The 27,413-nt window shown below is 41.1% G+C and overlaps 1 protein-coding gene across 1 annotated transcript in view; it reads right to left on the reverse strand.

Annotated features, from left to right (window-relative positions):
• Positions 1 to 27,413, reverse strand: part of MYH9 (myosin heavy chain 9) — a 71,801-nt gene that overhangs the window by 17,620 nt on the left and 26,768 nt on the right. Inside the window, exons 4-20 of the mRNA XM_075429445.1 lie at positions 22,611 to 22,638; positions 21,726 to 21,819; positions 16,454 to 16,546; positions 15,696 to 15,759; positions 15,049 to 15,147; positions 14,007 to 14,150; positions 11,670 to 11,765; positions 10,465 to 10,583; positions 9,215 to 9,367; positions 7,203 to 7,376; positions 6,238 to 6,411; positions 5,545 to 5,659; positions 2,973 to 3,166; positions 2,518 to 2,639; positions 2,074 to 2,143; positions 962 to 1,122; positions 132 to 240 (exon numbers count right to left, since the gene is read on the reverse strand). Of these exons, the coding sequence (XP_075285560.1) occupies positions 132 to 240; positions 962 to 1,122; positions 2,074 to 2,143; positions 2,518 to 2,639; positions 2,973 to 3,166; positions 5,545 to 5,659; positions 6,238 to 6,411; positions 7,203 to 7,376; positions 9,215 to 9,367; positions 10,465 to 10,583; positions 11,670 to 11,765; positions 14,007 to 14,150; positions 15,049 to 15,147; positions 15,696 to 15,759; positions 16,454 to 16,546; positions 21,726 to 21,819; positions 22,611 to 22,638 (2,009 nt within the window). The remainder of the gene's footprint in view (positions 1 to 131; positions 241 to 961; positions 1,123 to 2,073; positions 2,144 to 2,517; positions 2,640 to 2,972; positions 3,167 to 5,544; positions 5,660 to 6,237; positions 6,412 to 7,202; positions 7,377 to 9,214; positions 9,368 to 10,464; positions 10,584 to 11,669; positions 11,766 to 14,006; positions 14,151 to 15,048; positions 15,148 to 15,695; positions 15,760 to 16,453; positions 16,547 to 21,725; positions 21,820 to 22,610; positions 22,639 to 27,413) is intronic.

Raw genomic sequence — 27,413 nt, forward strand, 5'->3', positions numbered from 1 at the left:
TCTCAGCCTAAACGAATCAAGGCGTAGCTGCAAGTCAGCTCAATGTAGAGGAAGTAGGTTTTATGCTCTGGTTCAACCCAAGAAGCTGAAATTGCAACCAAACTGTCAAAATGCAAAGGGAAAAATATTACCTTGGTGAACAACCTCCACCATTGCCAGTTCCGCAGTTTCAAATAGGCAGCACAGTTCCTCTGAAGCACTTTCATGGCTGTCAACTGCTGCTGCCGCTTGGCAAAGGCTCTGCAAGATTAAGTGTAGGTCAGACAAAGAAACCCACAGCAGCACGCAATTCTCTCCACCAAGCCCTTTCTTAGATTCCTGTACATTTTTACTTTAGATGGTTCCCTCCTAAAACACTAGCAAAATTTCCAGTGAACTTCCTCTGTCTTTTGAAGTTTTTTTTCTGCTCAGGCAAAAGTGGTTATCCTTTCTTTTATTCAGTTTCCTATTTGATAAAGTTTTTCCCTTATCTGTTCTAATCTGAAAAGCCTCACTATTTTCACTTCAAAAAAAGGGAGATCTGAAACAAAAGTGTGTTTTCCTGTCAATCTGACAGACTACTTTTGCTTTCAGAACCGTACCATTTGCAGTACTACCTAATAACTTAAAGAGAAATCCTACATCTCCTGGATCAGTACTGTACTAAGACCTTTTAATTTTCACATTTGCAGTTTGCAGAACTTCTGTCAAAAATATTGCCTGCTGTATAGTATTGCTATAGAGAGGAATGGACTCTGCTCTGGTAGTATGTGGGATAGCACCACACGGAGTATGGTGTACCAGACATCCAGCATTACAGAGCTCAGTAAACCCTATAACACCATCAACTCTTATATACAATAAATAAATCACGGCCCTTCTAACAAAAATAAAATTCTAGTCAATTGTTTTTTTTTTTAAAAGAGAATCTTGTACCTGAATGGGAGAAATACACATTTACTTTACAAAATATAGTCCTTACTTTCTGGCCAGGTAGCCTCTGCAGCATGCTTGGAAGCCAATAATAACATCTGTGATCTTCAGGTCTCTCTCTTCTTCAAGATGAGCAAGGACTCCAGCTCTGAAAAACACTTTACTCTGTCCAATCCGGTAAAGGTTGGAATCCAGCTCCAATGCTTTGATCTAAAATGAAAGAGAGAAGAATTAATCTCCTGCAAAGACTTTTTCACGTGAAACTTCACAAAACACATTTGTGTTTCATGGCTGTAAGATACCCCTTCCCTACAATGAGTCACTCAGGCCAAAGTTTCCAGCTCCCAATAAAGTCCTGTCCCAGTCAGGGGAATTTGAGCTCAGCCAAGCACAGCATAAAATGGAGATAAGCAGAGACAGATAACATGATAGAAAGTATTGTTTAATACAGCACCACATCAGGTACCCAGAATTACAAGGATGCTGTGAGGAACATATGCCTAGTCCCAAGAGCCCTCTTCCTTTCCTAAAGGAAACACATCAGTTGATCCTTCCTATTTTTCTGCCTCGGTCCTAATCTTTGTCAGAAAAAGGCATCCCAACAAACTTTCCTGTCCTTTAAAGAAATTGCTGTCAACACTTCTACTAGTTAAGAGGAATAAGGTATACTTCTTTAAGACAGAAAAAAAGCGAATCCCTTATAGCCAAATCCAGTTCAGTCTCCCGTAGCTTTCCAGAGCCAAAGCTTTTCCTTTGAAGCAGACGTTCTGCAGAAATTCATTGGAATTTTCACTGACAGCATTTGTCATTGGCAGGCCATTACAAAAAGTTCGTTGAAGTTGATAGCTTAAGCACGTGCTAAAGATAACATTAATGCTTCTAAGCATTTTTACTCCATGAATACTGCTGGTATCTCTAAGTGCATGCATCTGTGGAAACAAAGGTCCTCTTTGCCTAGGATTATTGAACCTCATGCTCGTCAAAAGCCTCCATCTGCAAAACCAAGAGAAAGCTTCTTGCATCCTCCTCCTCTCAGACAAAACATTTGACTTTGGACTTTTGCTCTGTGAGTATAAGATATACTTAACGTGCACTACTCTGATTTCCAAACCACACCCATGAAGTTTATTCATTTCAAGTAGAGTTTCTGGGATGTCTTACCATCAGCACGCAAGCTTGCTTTCCATCCATAAAGCCTTTGGGAATTGCATTTGGAGTTAAGATTTCATATCTGAAAAGGAGAAAGCATTGGACTAGTTACACAAGAATATTTGAAAACAACAACAAACAATCAATAATGTGTTCCTATGGCATTATGAGTTTGACAGTTTACAGTCTTGTTAGAAAAAAAAAACCTGCATCTCTGGTCAACAGAGTATGAAGCTGCAGTCTTAGATGGGGTCCTCTATGCCTCACCTTAACTACACGTTTACTAGAGAAGTCAAAGATGCTTTTGGGAGGCTTTGTGTCAGGAAATACCAAGGGACAAATGTGCTGGCTTTGAAAACAGCGGCAATCTAATTGCAATAAAATACTTCAATTTTTGCACTTAGGTCTTAACTTTGCCAGGGTAAAGACTGCTTCAGATTCTTTTCTAGGCCTTACCTTTGTCTGAACTCCTGGAATACAACTCTGTTGGGGAAACCTTGACGACAAATACGGATTCCCTCCAGCACTCCATTACAGCGAAGCTGGTCAAGGACCAAGTGAGGATCTAGTTTTCCAGCCTTGTGAGGAAAAAGTATATTTTATAAATACCACAAAGCTTTTACAAAATCAGCTTACCCCCTTGACTCCCCTTCTTTTTTGTAACACATCCAGTTCTTTCTTTTCCAGTTAGCAACAATTGAAATCTTTTATGCCATCTTAAGAACTGCAAAGATCAGTCTCCAAAATTCTGGCAAGTATACAGTTATTTAGGATGACCTTAAAAAGACATCCTGAGAAAACAGGACCTCTTTAAGATCTCTTGGAAAGCCTGAGAAAAGATAGCAACCCAGCGACATGCCCCAGGAAGCCCATGTAAGACTGCATGGCTGTACCATTACAACTGTCTTTACCTTTTTCTCATGGTTGGGGATAATGCAACGGACAAAGTTGGGGTTGGTGTTCCTCAAGGTAGCCATCAGTTTAGCCAGCTGTTCTTTGTAGAGCTGTCCCACTGTTCGGAACATACCCTTCCTGGTTTTAAAGGCCCCTGGCAATGCTGTATCTGACATACCAGCTACCTGATCCAGTCCAACAATACGGTCAACTAGAAAGAGCACAAGAGAGGGTTAAAATTCTGTCACAAACAAAGGCAGCATTGGAATGTACAAATAACATCTGGGTAGAACAGGATAAATGAGAGGAGCTGCAGGATCCTTTTTGCTTCATCTCTACACAGATGTCGACTCCTGTACAGAATTTGTGCAGGGATAGGAGCAGGAAGGAAAAAAAAGCAACAGCTCACTACAGGCAGTTTGAGTGATGGAGTCAAACCTACTCCCAAACATATTCTACTGATGCTCTGGATGGCAGCTCTGGAAGAGCAATCTACAAGTGAGTTTCAGATGCTTCTACTTGCTTAGGTTACAATGAAAAACAATAAACCAAGATTTCTAGCTGCTAACCCAGGAGAGTCAACTATTAGTTAACTCTGACCCAGAAGGGATCACACTTAGAGAAAAAGCCCAGCTTTGCTCTTCCATTCCAGGCACTACTGGCATGACCGGTGATCAGAAAAGCCGCATCTACTTGTAAACTGAGCAAACATAGTAAAAGGCATGACAGAAACCAAAGGCCAAGATACCACTGCTTGAGTTATTTTTGGAGTACAAGTATTCTAGGACAGACACATGAACAATACCTCCAGAAGAAAGTCAGAACTCCCTGCCTCAACAGTTTCTCCACTATGCCGCAGTGACATCCAAGCACTGATGAAGCTATCACCTTGACAGGTGTACTCCACAGATCCTTTCTTTCAACGGAAGCCAGCTAGATCTGAGATTAGCAGGAGCAAGAAGAAACTAAAGCATTACTTTTCCCATTGCTCTTGTACATGGAGATAAAAATTTACCCTCTCAATCAAAACCAACTGTATCGCTATAAATTTCCACACCCCTGGCACATTTTTATTAAGGGCTTCAAGCTCCTACTTGACTTTATCTTTAGTGGTTGGCCGATACCTATACTCAGGCTCCCAACACTCACTTCAGAAAATACATCAACTTGTGCTCAACTGGCTTCTGATTAAAAAAAAAAATGCTAAGAGAAACACCTACAAAAGAAGAAACAAGAAAGGATACTCTAATTTATGGCTAATATTAGTTTGGAACTGCTCACTTCTAGAGCAGCTGTTAGTAGAATAGGGTCAAGGTTATCTTATCAGAAAGAAAAGAAGGTTATGTTACTAGACGACGTCACAGGGAAATCCACAGAAGAGCGTCCCAGATAGTGGCTGGAACAATCCTCTTAAAAATCTTGAGCCTTGCAGTCCACATCAAGACAGCAAAAACGACAGTCATTTGCAACAGAAGATCCAGCTAAGAACAACAAATGAGAACTGATAAGCTGTGGTTCAGCTGACATTTCAAGTCCAAAAGGAGTCTCACACAGCAAAGGCCTTGTTAGGCACAAGTTTCCGACAGCCATTTTTCATGCAGTGCAAGTTCCTTTGCCCAACTAACTTTATTTTAAACGATCAGCAGCTGAAGTCAAATCCCAGCACTAGCATCAATGTTAAACTGGATTTCAGTTTGAAGGCAGTCTCAGAAATCTTCCTTCGAAACCTCGCAAGAAATACAGCCTTGCTAGCTCTACATTCAAACAGTTGTCAGGGATTTGCTTTTAGCTGTTCCTACGCAAGTCTTGCAAGAGCAACCTTTAGCACCTGAATATGTCCATATTTTTCTTTTATCCACTTGCAAGGTGAGTTTTGCTTTTGTTTTAAAGTCCGTGAGGAGCTACTAGCACAAAGCAGAGGAAATGAACAAGAACGACAAGCAGGTATGACAAAGGGACAAAGAGAAGTGAACGGAAGCGTTTCTTGCATGGCTCTAGGATGCATTACACACACGACACGACAGCTGGGTTTCTCAGTCACCTGGTTCTAGATGAAGAATAGGAAAGTGTTGATAGAAATAGGCTCTCTGAACGTTCTGCATCTCTGCAACAGACAGAGACATCAAGGAAAACCCACCACAGAAAGTGACAGCAACAGTAAGACTCAAAAGCAGATAAACCCAGAGAAGGTAGAGTAAAATACTGAACAACACTGTAGAAAGAACACACTAGTTCCAGGACTGAAAACAGAGATTCAACCTCAGATCTTGTGTTTGTTGTAGCTATGCAAGCTGCTGGGACATAATGATGCATTCATATTTTATCCTGGCATTCTTGGTTTCAAGAAATAATTGCTATATATGCAGCTAGCTTAAGGTGAGTTGATGCAAGTGAACCTTTCTCTTGAGTTACAGTGAACTGTTAATGCAATTCCATGATCTAAGCAAAAGATGTTCCAGATAATGCTCATCTTGGTGGCTTAATATTCAGGGAAAAGCACAACACAGCTCATCACAGACTTCTGATGATCAAACAAACTCTTCCACATAAAACAAGAGAGAACAAATGAGATTAAGCTTAATTACATACCATCTTTCCACAGCTCAGACACAAACTTATCCGATGACTGGTGGAGAAGAGTAGCAATGTTGTCATTCAGCGGATCCATGTTCTTCATCAACCACTCATCTGCTTTATAATCCACCTGGAGAAGATAAACATGTCAAGAAATGAGGGGGGGGGGAATTTTCTGCAGCACAAGATGCAACAAGATCCTGCAAAGTCTATAAAAGTAGCACTGAGGTTTGCGCAATCAACAACAGATTACCTAATCACTCATGGATTTGCCATCTAAGCAAGCATACCTACAAATTTCAAACCCTAACAAACAGCTGCATGTTCTGCTCTGTCAGTAAGGAGAATGGATTTGCAATGCCAGCTTGCACCACCCAGAGTGTGACACAAAAAAACTACTGCATCATCATTTTTGGTGATGAAGTCTTGATGCAAGGTTTCTGAAAAGTACCTCCGATCTCACCAAGTCACAGAGAACAAATTTAAATTGGTGTCAGTTTGACATGTCTTCAACTATACATACATAACTTGCAGGCAAATCCCCTCAGGCCCGCTAAGGTCCACAGCAACGCAACAACTTGTGAAATCTTCTACGGGTTTCCCATAGGCAGCCATTCTGGAAAGTAGCTATTTCTAAGAAGCAGTCGTTATGCATCAGAAAATGCAGCAGACATTCCAATGTTCACATTTTAGCTTCTAATTCTTTACCTTGCCAGCATAATGTATGATACAGAAGTCGGCTTTGTCTTTCAGCTGTTTTGGCTTCTGAAATTTGGGGTGGGTGCCTTGTTCTTGTACAACTTTTTCCACAAAGCTTTTGTCTGTTGCTTTTGGGAACCAGCACTCTTCATCCAGTAGGGCCAGTATACCGGGAGGCCCAGCCTTAAAGAAAAGAAATGTCAAAACATCATTAAACACATGACTACACCAATAGTTAACACCTTTAGATGGCTAGGAAAAAAAAAAGAAAAGGATACCTAAGCCTGGTCCCCATCACCTTCACCTGTTGTGTGGTATCAGTTCAACTACTTCCAAACTAACAGAAATTGCTAATAATTCTTCAAAATCCTCATCTGAATTCTGAACATTTGTGAGAAGGTCTGTTCCATGACATTTGTGTAGGTTCTTTTACACAGCCAAAAAAAAAAAAATCTTTTTAATAGAATGAACACTATCACACTGTTCTCCAAACACCCAGGTGTCTAAATGCAGAAGACCATAGCAGAACATTTCACAAACTAGTCCTTACTATTTGAACATCTACTACGAAATTTACAAATTTCCAAGTTTCATTACAGCAGAATTAAAGCAACACAGATTCACAGCTTCTCATCACACTTACAGTTACGTAAGAAAGTTCACACTACTTATGGTAAGACACACACATGTCTAGCACCACACAGATCTACAGAAACCAAGACAAATTTTATGAGAGGAAAAAGTGGCTGACTAGATCTATTTTTATGCAATATTTCCTACAGAACTGATACTAACAGATATATTGGTGACTTTCAGACAAAGAGGAAACTGTTTCTTCTAAGCATACCACAGTGTCAGTAGAAGATTATAAAAGCCAGAAAGCTAGTTACCAGTCTACAGGTAGAGGTTACATGCTCAGTGACAAAATCAGTGCAGCCATTTTTTGCTGCTCAATGGTAGAGGAACAAGCTTACCGGCTTCTCTATGAGGTCAATACAGGGCTGCAGATCCAGGCCAAAGTCAATGAAATTCCACTCTATGCCCTCCCTCTGGTACTCCTCTTGCTCCAGAATGAACATGGTGTGGTTAAAGAGCTGCTGCAACTTTTCATTTGTGTAGTTAATACACAACTGCTCAAAGGAGTTCAGCTAATGAAGAAAAAGGTAGAAAGATGTTTGAACAACTGCTTTTGAAGACACACTTACTATTCTCTCAGCACAAAAGCTCACATTTATAACTCAGGAATTTAAGCTAGTGTTCTGTGTGGGGTGCACAGCCCTTTGTCAGTAACCCCCAATTGCTTATGAACTGCCTTTCCTCTCATGTGCCACTGCATCACTGCTGCAATCCCCAGGGAAGTTCATACACACCGTTCCTCAGACTTTGTAAAAGAACGTTCAGTAGTAAACAGCAGAAGAATTACTGAAACTACTTAAGCCAGGAACAGAAAAGACTCCGGTTTTCTCAGACTCAGAGCTGGCAAGTCCTCTTCATAGCAAAATGAAGCAACAGAAGCCTGAAGACAAATTCCTAAAAGCGTGTGGACTGGACAGTCCCTTTTTAATCCTCATATATAAAATCAGACCAATGAAAGGGAGGGAAATTTCATCAACATCTCCAGATTCCTTCAGATTGTAAGGACAAGGCTAATAACCCACAGTGCATTTTCATGTTAGACTACACTAAATATAATGCAGCTGCTAGAGAGAAAGGTCCTGTTCTACTTCCTCCATGTTTCAGTAACTCCTAATCACGTACTTCCACTCCCCTCCTTTACGTAAGATCCAGCAATCACGAAACTAAAGGTAGACTGATCAGAGGGGGGAAAGGAAAAAAGGAAAAAAAAAAAACAAACCAAAACAAAAAAAAAACAAAACCAGAACAACTCTTCTGTATCTTAGTTTTCCATTTCATGAAGGAATTGGTCCAATTCACTTTGCAGCTGCATGTGAGCTAGATCCAGCACAACACAAGTTGATAAAACCTGCCTGGCTGGGATAATGGAAGGATAGTTCTTTTCTGATGGCAGCCTGTGGTTGCTTCAGACTAAGTACAATGCAAAGCCAGACTCTAAAATTGTGGTTTCACAGACATAATGGTTTGGTCTAACAGTTCGCTGCCACCTCTTTTCCATCTCTCCCTCAACTTCCCTTCAGCTCTTCCTCTCCTGTGTTGATCTTGCATCAGTTTTAATTCTCAGATTCCCATTTGCAGACTGATTCAACTATAAAACACCCTAAGAAAATATTTTCCACAAGGCTAGAAGAGGTGAACAGCGCAAACACTTGCAGCTGGGAGCAGCAGAGGGCAAAAGGAGTAAGTTCACTGCTTTTCTGCATCAAGGAGCTGCTGTTACATCTGCTTAGCTGTATGTGAAACCACACTCCGATCCCTGATTTTTCAGGCTTCTTGCAGAAAGGAGTATACATAGGTTAGAATTTATGTTGGATCTGATTTGGTCTACCCTGCCTTTGTCTTCTCCAAAACTCATCAGCAGGAAGAAGAAACCATTTCTAATAATTTTTAATGACACTAATAGGTTTCGGTGGGTCACTCCTTGAATGTTTTGCGACAGACTAATGGGACACAAAATTTTAAGTCCAGTGGTGATCCATAACTCTTTACAAAAATTTCAAAGACTTTTTTGTAGGTTAGCAAACTCTTAAGATGTGACCTATAAAGAATCAAGAACATTTGGAACTGTGAAATTAACATAATTCTAATGCACACGCCAGAAGGGATGTAAGCACCAGAATATACAGCAATGAGATAAAACATTTGCAGAATATGTAAAATACTAAAGAATGAACCACTTAAGTTACTAACTTATCTGACAGCTCACAGCAGCAGAGACGTCAAATAACTAAAGTGGAATACAAATCCTTTCCAAAACGACACTGTTCTTTTCCCATGTCAAAGCGATATCCTTCAGCAGTCTTTGTTCCCAGTAAACTGTGCTGAGTGCAAGGACCTGATATCTCCTTACCTCAAAAATCTCAAAGCCAGCAATATCAAGGATTCCAATGAAGGATGCACCCTGTCGCTTGGTCTTATCCAATGCCTTGTTGATACGCATAACCAGCCACCGGAACATGCGTTCATAAGTGGCTTTAGCCAGCGCTTCAATGGCAAAGTCAGCCTAAACAGAAAAAAGACAAAGATCAGGAGTTACATTATAATCAAAGGAAGGCACAGATTAGAATGCTTCAGCATCTAATGGCCCAACTGTAGTTCGAGATTTTCTTTCCACCACCAAATTCAGTGAACAAAGCTCATTTCAGAGGTTATTCCCAATGAAAAGTAGCTGGCACAGCGATAATTCATAAACAACAGCAAAGAATTTGTCTAACTAAATTAGTGTGTCAAAGCCACATTTCAGGATCCTGCCTGCTGGAGAAACCAATGCCTGGTATTCAAGAAAGAAAAATTATGCCCAGTCACCTCCAAAGACTGTAGTAACATAGCATGTTTCATAGGCCTAAAGAAAAGCATTTAAATTCTTTTGTGATTTAGGATTTATGAAGCCAAATTCCTCTCTCCCATGCCACTACCCTACCTGTGATTGACACAAAAATACTATATACGGTAAGGAATTAAATATCAAAATTGAAAGGCAGCACATGACTATTTCTAGACTTCACTCTCTTCCTAATGCCTTCCATATTATGGGGGCATGTTTATTTACACTGAGAATAAGGATGTGTTCATAAAGAAGTTGTGCAGTGAGTAAACACAGGGGCTTTGCTTTGCTCCATTCAGGAAGCCATTAGCTCCTAGGTCAGGTTTCATTTAGAGCACAACCTGATTCAAGAGCGTTACAAAATTTACAGTTTCAAGGGTGAGCAGCAAATTCTTCCACCCTAGTAGCCGACCTACTCAAAAATGGTGCTTTCTTTATCACAGCAGCTTGAAAATGTTATCCTCGCATACAGCACTGAAGGAACTTACTCCCTTGGGACAGCCAGTCACCAAAATTAGGGGAGTTGTGTTGTCTCTCTCTTTTTTTTTTTTTTTAGATAAGAAAAGGTGCAATAGGGTCAGGGTGATTTTTATCTTAATGTATATGAAGTGAGCAAATACTAGAAGCAGTATGAATGCTACATCATTCAAACGGGTTGCCATACACTGCAGTCAAAGATGGTTATTAAATGCTACAGAAACCTCCAATACATTTGTTAGCGTTGTGGTGGCATGATTAAAGACTAAACTACTTGTTCATTTTTACAGAATGCATACCTGCTCTTTGGTCTGAGCTTTCTGGACATAATCTCGCCCAACTTTGATGCGAGGAGTCAGGATACCTCTAGTGAAATCTGTCACGTTGATACCCAAAAGGTGAGACACTTTCTGAGCAGCTAAAGACAGTAAGAGGAAATAACAAAGAGGTTAATGTTCTTTTGGGTTTCCCACAGAAAGCAATAGAAAAAAAGTCAACATTCCTGCAACTGCCTTCCCAAGAGAGTCATGAAACAGCTTATAAAAATGTTAAATGAAGAACAGGTTGATGAAAGGTATCTTCAAAACAAAAAAAAATCCCTCAGAAACTTTTGCAAACCATACTACAGGTTAACGAGCTTCTCCAGAAGCCACAAAAGTAAATTTGAAGCAATACTCTCATACCACTAAGTCATAATACGGAAGCTTTACAAAGCTCACAGTCTGTAATCAACTTAAAGATATGTCAAGTAACAGATTTCTTAATCAGGCTAATTGTTCTGTCTTCATCTACTGGTCAGTCTTTGAGGTAACTCTGTATTTCAGATTCAGGATCCAAAACCCAAATGGTTTACCCTTCTCCCCAAAATGCCATTTAGAGCCTATTTTCCATAATAATAATAGTCAAAAATATAAACACTTAAAGATAAATTAGCAACCTCTTATATTTCTGCAGTACATCTATAATGAAGGTCTAAGAGTCTTCCAACAGACAGCCTTCTATCATGTGAGACATGGTACTATTTACACATGCAACAATGGGCAGTGCAATTAAAATACGTACACATACTTTATACCCACCACAAAACTACCCACCCTACTCTTACAGTTACCAGCCTACCTACAAAGTCAGCAAAGAACATTCCTTAAAGTCTGATAATATACGTTTGTAGGAGCAACCATTCCCAGCTTGGTTAACACACACACACACACACACACACTACATATTCTAGCAGAATAATGATTTTCAGCTGGTTGTCATGTGTACTCCCTGTCACAAGAACAGTGCCACATTCCCGCCCATGGGTGGCTGCAAACCCACACCTGGCAGAACAGAGTGTATTTGTATGAAGCAGAATGTCAGCTCCTTTGACAAGTAATTCACCTTATAGAAAAACAGGACTCCAGCATTCTCTACATACTGCAATATATTCTTCCACTTGCAAGAACTTCCTGTATTCTTTTTTCTGCATTTTTCTTTGTGGTGGGAAAAAAAGATTGGTTACCTGTATTGTCTGGCATAGAGGCTTGGTCTGTATTGCGCTCCTTCTTGAAGACTATGTTGCCAAGTTGAAGAACACCTGAGATAACCTTCAGCAGACCTTTTAAAGTAATAAAAGCAGCTTAGTGTCAGACACCACCAAAAGCCTTGATACGACCCAGTTACCTTTCCTAACATGGTTAATAGGCCCTTCCCAACATCCCAAAGATCCTTCTGCAATTTATGAAAAAGCACCACAGGTAATTCCTCTGCATGGCTCTCTTTCAGGACACAGGACTTTCCCCATCCCTCCTATGCAAGACTACACAGCCTGGAAATTTACTCATTCTCGATATCACTATAGTAAAGTGGAAGACAGAACTGAGGGTAACGTGCCATCCTACAACATCTATGTTTTTTGATAAAGCATTTGTTCTCTGTCAGAGGGCCAAATATCACTACTTTCCTCAGTCACTACTGTTAAACACAGGAAAGAGACAAGAGTACAAAGCAATGAAGAGAAGTAAGAGTTCCTTTAGCCCCGTATCACTTTCAGCTCCCTGTCCAAGGTCTGTAGTCCATACAGACACACATCATAATGCATGAAGGGCAGCAGGATTTGGGCGAAAGTGCCTGTACGGTAACTATTACTAATTACATACTGAAGCACCCCACCCATTGCTCATGATATATTCATACTCTTCAAGTGGTGTGCATCACAAAAGCAGCATCAAATGCTAGGACAGGAAAGACATTTTTCAATGCCATAGCATCAATTCAGTTTTCACTACGTAGCAACCAAAGCTCATTGTACAATAGCTTCTAGTTGCATTAAGCAGAGAAAACTGACAGTCACTTGCAAACGGGATCTCGTACCAAAGATTTTTTTCATCCCCTAATTTCTACCTGTTACAGAAACATTTGTTTTAAAACAATATCCTTTTAATAACAGAGCAAACAAAGGCTCCATATATGCTACATCAGGACTACAGAAAAGAGACACAGATGTTCCTAGTGGCATGTTATGAAATCCAGCGGTTTGACAGCTGAATCTGGAGTCTTGGCACTTGGACAGACAGCGTGTTTTGATGTTGTCTCATAAATCACGAATAGTTGTTGTTTAGACTTTACATCAAAACTAAGTAAGCCTACCATCCAATCAGCTACTGTATGTATCATTCTTCTAAGCCTACAAGGAACATTAATGCACTTCACACTTTGAACAGCAAGTGCAAAACACTAAAGCTATCTTTGCTGCAGTGGCTGGAACCAATAGCTCATCTACGTGACAGCAAAGACATGCCCTGGAGCATACATTAAAAATCCAGCTCAAAAAACCGAGCATAAAAGGACATCCTGACAATAAATTAGACTGTCAATTCTTTTATTCAGTTTAGGTAAACTTCTCTTCACCTCCATTTAGCAGTTCCAGCCTCAGATGATGCAGGATATCAAGAAGTGTATTAAACTGTGGATAATGACAGCCTGGATTTATAGCAGGCTGGACTATGAAAAGCAGTAGCTAAGGCACAGACACATATTCCCTACAGCCACAAGAGCTGCAGGCTCTATCAGAGGAGGTGGTGACCTCAACCCACCACAGATGCTTGCTTCAGCATAGAGAAAAAAATGTTCTCGTTTCAGAAGACCTTATAAATTCAGAAACTGAGATTCTGCAGAACATTGGTCCCAACCAGTGAGGCAGATCACGAAGGAGAAAGCACAGAGCTCTGGTGAATATGTATCACTGCGCTTTGTGCCGGCTGCACGCAATTCTAGCTTCACTGTCATGGTACTGTGCTTCCAGAATCAGACAACGTTAATTTCTGATCAGCAGTTCAGTGTTAAGCTGGAAAGAAAGGAACTGTGACCAGGCCATTCTCAAAGTACTAATCCAGCAGTGGCTGGATTAGATACTTCAAAGCCACTGCTTAGGGATAGGGGGAGCACACAAGCCATGCATTGCACAAGAGAATGAGCAGATTCTTGTATCTTGCATGAGTTATTTATAAACTGGATATATAGCCCTCAGATTGGGAACAAAAACAGCAAGCAGAAGCATGTTTTCATTAGCTGCTTGACTTCTAACCTTAACTGTATAAACTGAAACTGTGCTGGTAGATCCTGAGATGGGTCACTCTAAAGCCACTATGTTTATTACTTGCACATTGTTCACTTGGGGCCGGGGTGTGTGAGTGCATGTGTGTGAGTGCACAGCCACCAGACAAAACAAAACCAACAAAAAATCCAAACCAAACTAACCAACCAAAAAAAGAACCCCAGAACACAAAGCCTCCAGAAAGATATGATCCGTTTCCTCTTTCATCTCCTTGCATTTTCAAACCCTTCAGAAGATTCATACCTATTTGCTCCTCATCTGGGATGCCCATGATCTTCATTGCCTCCATGGTCTCCTGAAACATATCTTTGTCTTGCTGACCCGGGATCGTAACATGCCCATTAGAAAGGAAGCGATATTTGTTGTAAGGCTCCAGCAGCAGATCAGCTTAGGAAAGAATTGAGAAAGAAGTTACTATGACTGTGTGTCTTTTGTTTGTTTGTTTTTTGTTTGTTTTTTTGTTTTTTTTGTTTTGTTTTTAAGACAGACAACAAGCTTCCACCAAGATCTAATTTCTGACTTGCATATGCTAGCAGTTGCTGGATGAATCTGGGAGTAAGCCCACTTTTGTTGCAGGCTAAACATTTAATGTATTTTAGATAAAATTGGAGGGGTTTCTGCCTTATTATTTCTTCCTCCAGACTACTCCACCAAAGCAGTACTGATCATCATTATGCTCTACATCTCTAAGAAGCAGGGATTAAAGGCACATTCACTTTCAATTTCAGACACCTCATTTGTTTCAAGTCAGGTGAAAGTTAATACATAGCTCTTGAAACAGTAGCAACTATGAGAAAAGTCCTCTCCATCTGTCCTTCCTCCAGATCAATTTGCAGCTCTCACACAACACGGACCCTGATTACTAGGCTGAGCTAGTTGCACTAGGATCCTAGGCTTCTAGAGCTGCTCAGGGGCCAGCAGCTTTGCTCCGTTCGGTTAAATGCCAAGCACATCACAGCAGGACCATTCCTGCACTAGAAGAGTTTACATCATGCAAGATGAGACTAAACACAGGACAGCGATTTTAGATAAGGAAGGGTGTAGAGTCATTGCTGGCAAGGAGACAAGTGCAGGAAGGAACCAGAGAAGTAAGTCTTCGGGAACTGAGAGGTGCAGGGGGACAGCAGAGGGATGTATGAGTGTATGGAAGAAGTGGAGGAGGGGTGACCATATCTAAGAGGCAGGGCCAAAAAACTATGAAGGAACAGGTCTTAGCCTACATGTGTTTTGGACCTTCCATCATTGTGATGAGGAAACTCCATAACTACAACAAAATCATACTTACTCTTCAAATGCTCGCCTGCTCCAGACAGCAGGTAGTAAAAGATGTGGAAGGTTCTCTCCTCTTTGGCTTGACGAATTGCACGTGACTTCTCCAGTAGATCTTCAGAGAGTCAAGGCATATGGCAGGATATACAAATCACTTCGTATTCTCCGGCACATCATACTAGCTGATGTTCTCCTCATTGTTAACAGGGGTACTGATTTAGCAATCATTATCAGTCAACAACCCACTGAGCTTATGGTCTCAGTTCTGCCAGCTTCTGAATGATGGCTATGATGACAGACTTCACTGATAAAAACCAGAAATACAGTGGCCATCCATCTCTGCTTGCCTTGGACAGAAGTGAAAATGGCTTATAAAATTCCAAAGCTATTCATCTTATCACAGTTTATGCTTCCATTTCAGCCTCCTAAGATTAGAATTCATTCATTTAGAAAAGATTTCCACCTTGATCACAAAGGTCACAAAACACTGTATGAAGAAACAGGAGACTACAACAGTAATCTTGCTTAGCATAAATTTAAGTGCTTCCTACCACTATCTCCACCTGACAAACAGAAAGTCAGCCGTGAACAGATTGCTAGGCACCGTTATTGCCACCTCCGTAGCCTTTAACTGCTCTGTTTAAGTGGTTACAGAAAGGATACAGGTCTCAATATTGGCTCCAACAATGTAGCCGTTGACATCAAAGTTGATTCTGATGAACTTGCCCTGAGAGGAAGATAAGAGGCTTAAAATTAGCATTCATTCTACCTGGTAACAACAGTAAACAGCAAAGGTAAACCTTCTCTTTTTAATCTGGGAAAGGAAATTCAAAACAGGTTGGGCAGGTTTTACGCAAAACATAAGGTCAGCCAATAGGCAATGCCTGCTGATCACAACAGCGATTTAACAAACAAGACACCAGACACTTTCAGACATTTCTGACATCCAGACAGCCTACAATTCAAATCATTCTGTTTCAGCCTAGATTTCCCACAACCAGAGTTCCTTCAGCTTCATGTGCTATATGATCTGGACAGCTCCACCTCAACATCAGCTTAAACCATTTTCCTTCAGTTGCAGCTCTAGCTCCCCCATCTGCCTCTCAGACGCTGTCCATTGCTCTCCAGAGCAAGTAAAATAAGGACCAGTATTTGCTCTCCAGAATAAAACTGATTGTAATAAACTTACAATAGAAATTGGCATAGATGACCCTGGCACAAGGCCAGGTTCCTGTATTCCAGGGACCTATCAGATCCACTCTGGATAATTCAATGAATTAAATTCACTTCCCAGATTAATTTGAGGGAAGTCACTCACAGACAGTTTTCCTATCCCTGACAGCAAGTGAACCAAAAGCAGACCCAGTCTTCCCCCTCAAAAGTGTAGAATCCTGTCACCAATGACAGATAATAATACTCACAAATCTTGAGGAGTTGTCATTCTTTACTGTCTTAGCATTTCCAAAGGCCTCCAGGATGGGATTAGCCTGCAGCAACTGCCTCTCTAGTTCTCCCTAGAGAGAAATCAGAAATTAATAAAGTAGGCAGCAGTTTACTGCATTAACCTTGGGTCAAATCAGCACTGAAGTTTCAATTCACACTAGCTTGGCATCTGTTGTAGAGAAGCCATATGAAACCTTAGGAGACGATCCTTAAACCTTCAAAGGAGACTCATTAGTTATATGGGTAAAACAGAAACATTCACAAATATGCCTTATTCCCTTCCTCAACACAAGGGCATCCCAGTGCTCTTTCTGTTAACAAGAAGCCCTTCAAAGCCACTGGGCCACCACATCCCACAGACTTCCCAGGATCAAAGCAAAACACCGTATCCATGATCAGGCCCTCATCCCAGAAGTGTCTTGCCATCTAGGCTGGAAGAGTAAGGAAAACCCCGTCTCGCTACTGCAAGACAGCCTTGAACTCTGCTACTAGTAGGTTAAGAAGCTTGTTTTTTTTAAAAAAACAGAACGACAAAATAAAAAGCTTGCACTAAGAGTCTACATCTTCCAAAATACAAACAAGCAAAAACCTCCTTTGTAAGGATGCACACAAAAAAAGAGAATTAGTGGTATCCCACAAACTGCATGATCGCTTGCATTCTGCTGCCATATTCGCACACTCCTCCCCTCAAGGAACAGAAAATGCTGGAGCTGTAGAAAAAGAAAGTTCAGAACCTCTATCCCTGCCAAGTACTAGACCACTGGAGCATATACACCTTTCCCTGCAGGCTCTAGATATATCCCTAGCTGTCTGTAAAAATTGCTTGTCCTCTGTGCTAAAAGCATGGAGTTCCATAAATTTCAAGATCACCTAAAAAACTTGTAGAGACAGAAAACGATAGTTTTGATTAATGTTTCTTATTTTAGTAGTTATCAGTAAGTACTCAAGACTTGCTGTGCATAACAGATGGAAATGAAGTTTGATTCACAAGAACTGGAATTTATGGGCAAATTATTTAAGGGTATCTCTAAAGGAAAATTGTTCCCATTCATTCTGAAAGTGCATTATAAACCAGATTAGTCCTTACACAGTCTCTCTAAAAATACATGCAACTAAAAAACAAAAAAAAAAAAAAAAGAGGAGGATACATGAGAAACTGTACAAAGAACTACAAGTCTTCATTTCTTACTTCCACAATCACTTCACTTCATGCTTGCAAAGTGCAAGGCCAGATAAGACCCTCAGTCCCTGTAGAACTGCACATACACAGAACGGGCAGATGCTGCAAATGCTTTCATTCACTGTCAAGTACATCTAAGAAGTGGCTTCGCCCTGGGAAGGGAACCTGAGCGGGGAATTCCGCTCTCTCACAACAGAGCCAGAGTGTGGCTTTCTAAGGAGAAAACCTTGAAACTAGGGTTCAGTCCTTGAAACTCTGTAGCAATCACATTTCCCCTTCTATTCTGCACATGTACTGAAGCTGGAACACTCCTCCCTCACCCCATTGCTCCTACCCATCCTGCAGTGAAGTCCTAGGCCTCTGTGACTGCAATCTGTGACTATGCAAGCGAGACACGCCAGCAACACAGCATTTCAACTCAACTATGGAACAAGGAGGGAAGACATTTAAAACAGACCATTTTTATCTCTAAACAGAAGTCCGGCTTTGGCATCAAATCTATTTTAATTATTTGGCTAAAAATAAAACTAAGGTCACGCTTAGCTACACAAAGATCAAAAGTTTGTAGAAATCCATACTACAGATCCTCCTGTTATTTAGTACCTCAGGAAAAAAGAGTCATTAATGTCATGTAGGTGTTGGTAAACCGTGGTTTAGAGGCAGTCAGGTCTCTTGAACCACCAAGGTGGCAATACAGCAATACATAGCTGCTGGGAAAGGAAAATGCTAAAGAGTTGGTCAAGTCAGTTGGCTCTCAAGACTTGCCTTAGCACCATGATATAGAGGAAAGAGCAAGTTCTCAGCATGCCGTGGCAATGGCACACAAGCAGCTGCAATTACTGCAATGTGTCCATTCCTCACCAGCACGCACTGTACACTGTCTTTGTTTAAGAAGACAATCCTTCTATCTTTAAAATTTTAAATAATTTTTTGGGTGGGGTTTGTTGGGTCTTTTTACCTTAAATTTTGACAGTCACCTTTCACTGAAGGAAGAGACTTCATTATTATTATACAATGTGTAATTTTGCAAAGCAAAAAGAATACAACACAGAGCTGTCCGTCACAAGCTTTCTAGAAATTCTAAGGTTCCTATCATTAAGATGCTGCCAATTTTCCGACACCTGTAGCTGTCACTCCTTAACCTGAAACAAGTTTGTTTAACACTTGGCAAGCATTTGAATTATGTACAATATTCCTCATGAAAACAGAAGCGGCAGCAGCCACTGGATCTGTTAGCCTGTTGCTGGGCAGTGCACACTCTTCATTACGCTCTCGTTCTACTGCTCTGAAGTTACATCAATCTAAAGCAACTAAAATCCTCAACATCTATCTTGTACTCTGAATTTTTTGCATCTTGTACACTTTTTGGAATGATTTGTCTGCAAGGTAGAAGTTTTGCTAGCCATTTATTCTTCAAGACATATGGATAAAGGTATATAGAATCACAGCTATCTTTAACAGCATGCAATTAAAAAACCTAAAAGATAAGGGAGGGTGTTTGGGTTTGTTGTCTGTTTTGGTGGGATTTGTTGTTTTGGTGGGAATTGTTGTTTTGGTTTTTTTACACTTTGGGGATTTGCTTTTGTATTCTTCTCTGCAGTCATGCAAGAGATTCTGAAGTAACTGAATCCCAGCAACAGTGGGTTGGATGGAGAAAGGAGAAAGATCATCAGTAACTTAACCTTCACTACAAATATTTAAGCATTAGCAACCCATGAATTTCTGATCAGCTGCAAACATTCTCATCTTGAAAAAAATGTTACGTGATTTAAGGAGTCGGTAGAGAAGCAGAGACTAACATCGATCTCAACTTCCATGAATAAAGCTTCATCAAATGAAAAAAAGTGTTTATACAATTAGATTCAGTAGGGTCCAAAAGCGGCCTTAACGTGCTTAGTAGTCACACCATGCAGCTAGAAGCTCTTTAGCTGAATATACTAATGCACTTGGATTGGTGGAAGGTGACACTACCTCCAAAACAAGAGAGCTAGAGTTGAAGCGCATGTTTTATAAATCTTATTTTGCCCTGATACTTGGAAAAACAGAGGTTTACATCCAAAATTTCTAATAGGTGACAGTCAAGAAACCTTCCCGGTGGACAAAGCACCACTACGTTCCATATTATCAATAGTTAAGTTCCGTGCCTGGTCTTGCAGCATAAAGGTTTAATGCTATCATATTCTACCCTAAAGAAAAAAATCTGCCCTGATCAGTATACCTGAGATCCTAAAAAAATTCAATGTATTCATCTTCAGAAACCCTTATAATCTGGTTCCAAGTTTAAGGTTTGTAAAGAATTGTTGCATATCACACTCACTCCCAATTAACATTCAAAGACTCCAGTTCTAAATCCTCTCTGGTAAGGCCAGTGCTAATGTTTAGTCACAAAACTGGAGCAAAATGTGAGCTGCAGGACTTTTTGGAAGAATCAAAACTGGGGGGGGGGGGGGGGGGGGGGGGGGGGAAGAATAAATCTCAAACTTGGGCAAGTCAGCAACCAGTCCAGCTTAAGGCTGTTTTATTCTCCTAAGCAGACTGTCTGTCCTGCTTTAGTGGTTGAAATTTTGCTCAAGGATAAGCAGTGGAAGAATACTTAACTCAACCCCATGATTCTATTTTCCACACTTAAAAAAAGAAAAAGAAAAAAGGAGAACGTTTCTAAATACAGCTACTGACAGACCATGGAAAAAGCCTTCATATGTCTGAAAGTTTGGCACACAAAGTTTTTTTTTTTTGGTTGGATTCCAGAAGTTATTTATTACTATGTGTGCACACACATAGTATGCCTGCGTGCAGAGATGCCTTCTTACTCATATACTCTACACTCGTAAGACATGCCTACACATTAAGCTACTACAGGAAAACTCTTTTTTAGGGATACAGCGGACACCCTTAGCATCTGGCTTTCATTACACAGCTCACCAGTGAACATTTCCAATGTGTTCAGCTCTGGCTAACAAGCTCACAGTCCTGGAACACCCTGTCTGCAGGGCAGCCTTCCCCCCGACCTTCCTTTGCAACCTGCAGCCACAGCTGACTGCAGGGAATAGAAAGCTAAACACCTATCCACATTTGTCTTACTAGGAACACCACACACACTAGACGCTTCTGGTTCTAGGAAAGCCTGGTCCAGTCCCATTGCCCTGGAGGAATACTTCTTTAATGCTATATCTGGGAAAATCCTACAAGAAAATCCTTAAATGCAAACTAGTATTGAGCACAGAACACAAGTATTCTTGATGTTACTTTAGTCTCCAACTGAACATCCTCACAAAAAGATTACTGTGCACCACACACAAAAAAAAAAAAAAAAAAATTGTGAGTTGTCTATGGATTTGTTTTAGCTGCAGAAAGTGATATTGGTGTGGAGTGAAAAGCTGCTCAAAAAAATCACACAATGGGACAGAAAACGCATTCCTGGTGCAGAACGTGCAGTAAACGTGCAGCTCACCTACGAGGATACAACTGACGAATTCGGCAATAGTCCATCGGGGGAGAGGGAGGGGGAAAAAAATATAAGTGAGACAACTTTAAAGGCCTCCCACCATCATCACCACCCTCCTTCCATGTGCTGCTAACACTTGGCTGTTTTCCACCCTTTTAATGTTTTCCAACAATTTTAAAGTTTTCAGCTGATGTCCACTAGCCCATCACTGTATTCTCCAGTTTTGAGACAGTACATATAATAGCCAGACCTAATCTATACAGGTTTTACACTGCCTGGACTGGTTTTAAGCAACACATCTGTGTGAAGAGATCAGTACGTGTAATGCTTCATTTATAGCATCTCCTGCCCATGCACTTGCCCACGAATTCAAGAGGTTGTGGATGAGTTTATCTCCACTGTAGCTCCACTGAATTCCAAGGAGGTATGACTTAGAACAATGTTCCCTGGCTTGCAATTTTGGCAAACTTTTATTGTTTCATAGTTCACTGTCCTCCTCAGTCCTCTGACAGATGTTAGTATCTATGCTTTTATTGAGCAATACAGCTTTCAGGAACATCAGCCAATATATATTTATTGTCCAAAGCCAGCACAGCAATAAAGCATCATTAAACCTAGGTCTTACCTGGTCTTTTTTAGACTTGTGTGAGGAAGCAACATGAGCCAGATACTGAATCACCTTCTTGGTGTTCTCTGTTTTACCAGCTCCCGATTCACCCCTGTAAAGAAAATCTGCAATTCATTCACAAACAAGAGGTATGGAGACATACTCATATTTCTAACCCCAAAAGGGCTACAGAGCTCCTTAACTGCATTCTGGCCATTGCAGCATCTCCCTCAAAAACCAAGAAAAAACAAGTTGTACTGGTAAGCGGTAGCAGTGCAGCCGGACTGCAGGCTAGCCCTCAGCCAGTGTGCCGCTGGGTACAGGTTCCGTACGTGCGCGCAGAGGAGGGAAGACAATAAAGAACTATGCTTTCTAGCCACTTGGTCATGAAGATTGCCAAGTGGCTGAGGAATAATTCAGAGGCTGTTGTAGCAGCAGGGGTGAAAGGTAATGAAGTGCATCTTTCAAAAAAGAAGCCTCCTGACTGCAAGAAGAAACGTATCAACCCCTTAAGCAGAACTGAGGGCCAATCAATTTTGCTGTGTCTAGAAGAGAAACTGCTGTTTCAAGCCTATCTGTTTCTGTATCAACCTCATCAGTATGAATGTACTTAAAACATAACAGCTGCATCTAATCTGAAGGACTTCTACAAGCCTTTTTCTGTTGACAAAGCTGTATTTCTTTAGGAGTCTGAGCACAGGGGCTGTTTCAAAATCTCCCTTCTTACGAAAATTACTCTGCAGAAAGGATTAAATATATATTGCACAAACTGTAGTGGGACCTTCCTTGACTCTCCATTATTACCTGATTTACTGAGCCTACCCCCAGCACTTAGAGTCCTCCAACTAATAATTTAAAAACAAACTCTGACATCCAGAAAAGCTGACAACTGTAAATACTCACGTGCAAAGGATGGACTGATCCTCTCGATCTAGAATGAAATTTTAAAAAAGTAGTCAGACTAAGACTCTAAAATTACATTTCGGTGACAGAATGAAATCAACACTGAAGACAAAACCAGGAACTACTAAACTCTGATAAGTATCTTCAGAAATATGGCCAGGTAACCCCCTTCTCCAGCAACAGACCCCAACCTCCCACCATATGCCAAACTATAATGGCACCAAATCAATTTAGTTTTCTTCATCCAGAGAGAATATTGTTTGCACTACAATTTTTCCACAAACAATACAGAAGTCTCCAACTGAACGTTTGTTTACCACAGAGCTATAGTTTGATGTACATCTAATTGTTCTTCAGCCTCCTCCCCCCTATTACACTGGGCCCATGCTGACTTGCAAGAGTTATCTGCAGTGGAAATGGAAGGGGGAAGTGGGACAGGAACCCTTACAAATCCCAAAGTGCCAAAACTTCATATCAGACAGGCTTTTGCCCCCAGAATGAACACTGGAAGCTCAGGGAGAAATTTTTGTTACTTATTTTGTACAGAATGGACTTTAAAACTACAACACTGAGCAGCAGCCTAAGCTCTATACAGCTGATTTGTTTGTGGCACCATCCCCTATTGTATTAACACAGCAGCTGGTAATGCCAGAAACCTTTTCTTTTTCACGTTGACATACCAGTAGACATACTAATTCCTGTGTTCAATTCCCAGCTGTGGATGATAATATCTTTCCAGCTACAGCACTTACGTCACCCAGCCTATCCACCATTATCTTCTCCCACATCTTTAACCTCCTTTCAGCTTTCACCTACAATTCCACTTCCTCATACGCAGTCCTGATGAGTCCTTCCACCATGCCTTCATCTCACTGCTCCTCCACTATTTCTCTGTGAACACACTCCCCACTTCTGCCTTGGTTTCACTTTTCATCCACCCCTCCACTCTATCCCATCCTCATCCCGCCCCCCCCGCCCCGGTCCCCTCACATCCCATTCCTCACTCCCTCATGCCGCCAGGAACCAGCTGGGAGCACTGGGCAGACTTGAGAGTGCCTGTGCCTACACCAAAACAGCCTTAGTAGCTTGTTGCAGTCATCACAGGCGCAGCGAGACCTGATCAGACATAGAACAGACTTGGGCACAGCAAATCATTCACAGACAGTCCACAACAGCTACTGGGGCACTCGCAGAACAGACTGTGCCACCAAACTCAAAGTCCCCATTAGTTCGGAAGTTTTCCATGTGGCTGTGGGTTCTTTTTGGTTTCGTTTGGCTTTGGGTTTGTTTTTTTTTTTTAACTGAAGATCAAGACCAGAAGACTATCCGATCATCCAGCCTGAGAACCTCAGTAACATAGCAGTTAGATTTCATCCAGTTACTGCCATTCTTTCCTTTTTCCACATGGAGCCCCAAATTTGTGTTGGACTGAAGTCTAATCTCTAAAGAGAGAGAAAGCAAGCAAGCCTCAAACATCCATGAGAGCATAAAATTCACTGGATTGCTCTAATAAATTATTTTAGCATTGGTAACCTTCATCAGTAGGTTTTTGGATGTGACTGTCCCCATGTTTTAGCTACTGGTTCTTTCTATTCCTTTCTCCAGTAGCTTAGAGAACTCAAGTGCATTCAGTATTCTCCCCACCAGACAGCATTTAGACAATAATTGAGTTACCATTCAAGTTGTTGTGTGCAAGGTAAAGAGACTGAGCCGTAATTAAGGAAGGCTTTATAGTCAGAGTTCAAGTACCTGAAACCACTTTCTATATCCTTAAACACTGCTACTGCAAGTGAAATTAGCATTCTAGTCCTAACGTCAATGCATGCCATATTCATAAAGAAAAATCTCTTATAAACTCAGTTTTATAAACAGAGAAGTATGTCTAGCCTTTGGACACATTTTTATGGAATAAGGAAAGCGGGTAAACCTACCATAATTGAGATTCTATCTTTTCTTAAATTATTCTGAAGCCAATAACGGAAACATTAGGTTCACAAGCTACAGATAGGCAACTCCTGCTCTTCAGCTTCTTTACTGGAAACTGACTGTATGCAGATGAGCACAAAAAATTAGAGGAAAAGAATCTGTTTTATCCCTGTTATTACTGTTCTCAGAAAGAGCTGATCAGCCCTAAGACTGGAAGAGCAAGCAGAAGAAAATCACTGCTCAAATGGTTTTAGCTTGGCAAATTCTTAAGCATTCAAAACTAGACACTGTAGCTTTACTAGCATTGCATATTCATTTTTCAAGTGCTGAATTTTACTAATTGCCTTTAAGATATGCACCCCTTTTGCTGAGGGACAGGCAGAGCACATGCTAGCCAGCTCCAAAGGCCCCACCCATTCAAGGTTCCCAGTGGGTCAAGGGCTCAGCAGGGACACGCCAGCCCTCTGCGTGACTGGGCACTTTGAGGGTGGATCAGGGGAATAACTAATGACTCATTCATGGATTGCCTAAGGAAACATATTCTTCTGTAGTGCGACACCTGGGTGCAATTCTCCATCACAAAGCAGCTATGTGAAAGGACAAGATTGTGTCTCTGAGTAACATCTGACTTCAAAAAGCTTGACTATAAACAAGCAGCCCACTTGTCCTAGAAAAGGTTATACTTGCATTCACGTACTACAGAGGCTCGTCTAAGAAGCCAATTTGAGAAATAATAATAATAATAATAATAATAATAATAATAATAGATAACCCTAAGAAAGGTGCTTCCTATTCCTGGGAGCCAGCTCTGGTCTTGGACTTACGAGCTTCTCAAACAGGCAATGGAGCCTCAAGCACTTGAATAGCACATGCCTTCCCATTCCCTCTCTTCCAGAAGATCTTTATTCCAGCAAAAAGAACCCAAACATTGGTAAGCAGACAAACCGATTGCCCAACAGAAAAAGAGATGATTAACATCAGATAACACTAAGAAGCTCTTTGGCACTGAAGATTTTTTGATAGTGACAAGTTTTGTTGCACTGAGTTGAGCAGCTCTTTTGGAGCCTCATTCCAAAGAGACAGGGCAGCAACAGCACCCTGGAGCGACCTGAGGAAGTCCCAACGGGGCAAGCACGGGATTCTTCCACGCCTTAACACAAAGCAAGGTGTTGAAAGGTGCTCAGGCAGGAAAAGGCTCAGACAGTGTTCAAAACCCTCTCGGCACTCCGCTTTCCTCCCCCGACATACTTTCCTGGTGGCCCGCTGCAGCTGCGTTAGTCACCTCTGCTTTAAGCCAGCAGGAACGTACCTGCGAGTGCAGGCAAGTCACCGGCAGCCTGCAGACACTGCCATAAAAGGCAACATTCCTGTTTGCAATCCGGGGGAAATTCTTTCCCAGGACTGCAAAGCAGCAGTCATTGGGATAGCTGGAATTCTTCTAATTGTGTACAGACAGACAACTCGAATAATGAGTTGAGCAACAGGAAACTGGAGCCGACCAAAGGGCAAAAGAGCTAACCCATACAACGGCATAACTCTTAGATACACTTCCAATTAAGAATTACTTTAAATGTCAATACTAATTCTCCTACAATACTGACTTGTGCCATCATGAATCAGAATTCAGCTGCCCAGACACAAGGCCACCTCTAACCCCTCTTTTTTTGGGGTTTTTTTTTTGTTTTTTTGTTTTAAGAGGATCATTCAACCTAGGCGTACTGCACAACTTCAGTCAGCACTTGCCTTTACTCCATTGTCAGTTGTGCAAGCAACCTACTCAGCAGAAGAGAATGTGCTGGGTACCATAAACTCGGTTGCTTATAATAACACAATCAAGAAACGCCTGATTAAAAGAAATCTGCATCTGCTTTTTAATCCTAAACAGAGTCACTTATTAAAAACAATCCCGAATAACAACTCATTAGTTAATTATAGCAACAGTTCTGCATTTCAGACCAGCTGGCAAAGAAAGCTTTTTATCTAGGCTCTTCTTTAGCTCCCATCACCACAGTATTCATGTGATCATAAGCAGCAGCAGCTTCAAGCATCCAGAAATTCAGGAAGTAAAACATCCTTCAAATTTAAGCTATACAGCTGTATGGTATCATAAGATCAGTAAATTAATTTTATTACACAAAAAACATAATATCTAACTCCTTATTGACTTTTTTCAGTCCAAATATAAAAGACTGCACTTTAGACTGCTTCCAGGACCTTCAGCATACATTAAAAACTTAAATAAACCAAAATTTGTTTTCACAAGAGAGACAGCTAGTACATAGAAAGTCCTCAGCCAAATGTTCTACTGCAAAACAACAAATCTGAATGAATGCTGAACTGCTGTGGCTGAATAAATTGGCATAATTGATCAATTAATAGAGCTCCAAACTATCTGAATTTTGTTTTCAGATGTTTTGGGATGGGAGAAGAAAAAGGCTGGGTGGCTAGAAGAGAATATGCAATTTAAGCTCCACATCTCAGTTACAGAACATCCTAGGAGGCCTTTATCACCCACTTCCTCTGCATGAGTGACTTCAGTTTCAGGCCTGTTCATCTCCATAAAAGGAGAAGTAATATAGCATTCACACAATGGTGACATCATCTTTCCAGCTAAGAGGAAGTGTAGCTGAAAGGCAAAGGCTTGGCTTGCAGTCCCCTGCCTATAGCTGACTCATTAAGGCTAAAAGCTTAACCATCGCTAGATAGTACCACCCACCTCCTAACCACCGAGAGCCTGGCAGAGCTGCGCAGCCTGGCCCTCCAGGTTTCCATTACTATTCTGCTCCCCTGGCACCACGATGAATGCCTGGAGCCTGACTTAGGCAACTAGCTGGCTGACCAAGTCAGAGAGTTGACCTAAAGCAAGAATCGGTCTGA

Source organism: Opisthocomus hoazin, chromosome 8 (assembly GCF_030867145.1).
Source record: "Opisthocomus hoazin isolate bOpiHoa1 chromosome 8, bOpiHoa1.hap1, whole genome shotgun sequence".
NCBI lineage: Eukaryota > Metazoa > Chordata > Aves > Opisthocomiformes > Opisthocomidae > Opisthocomus > Opisthocomus hoazin.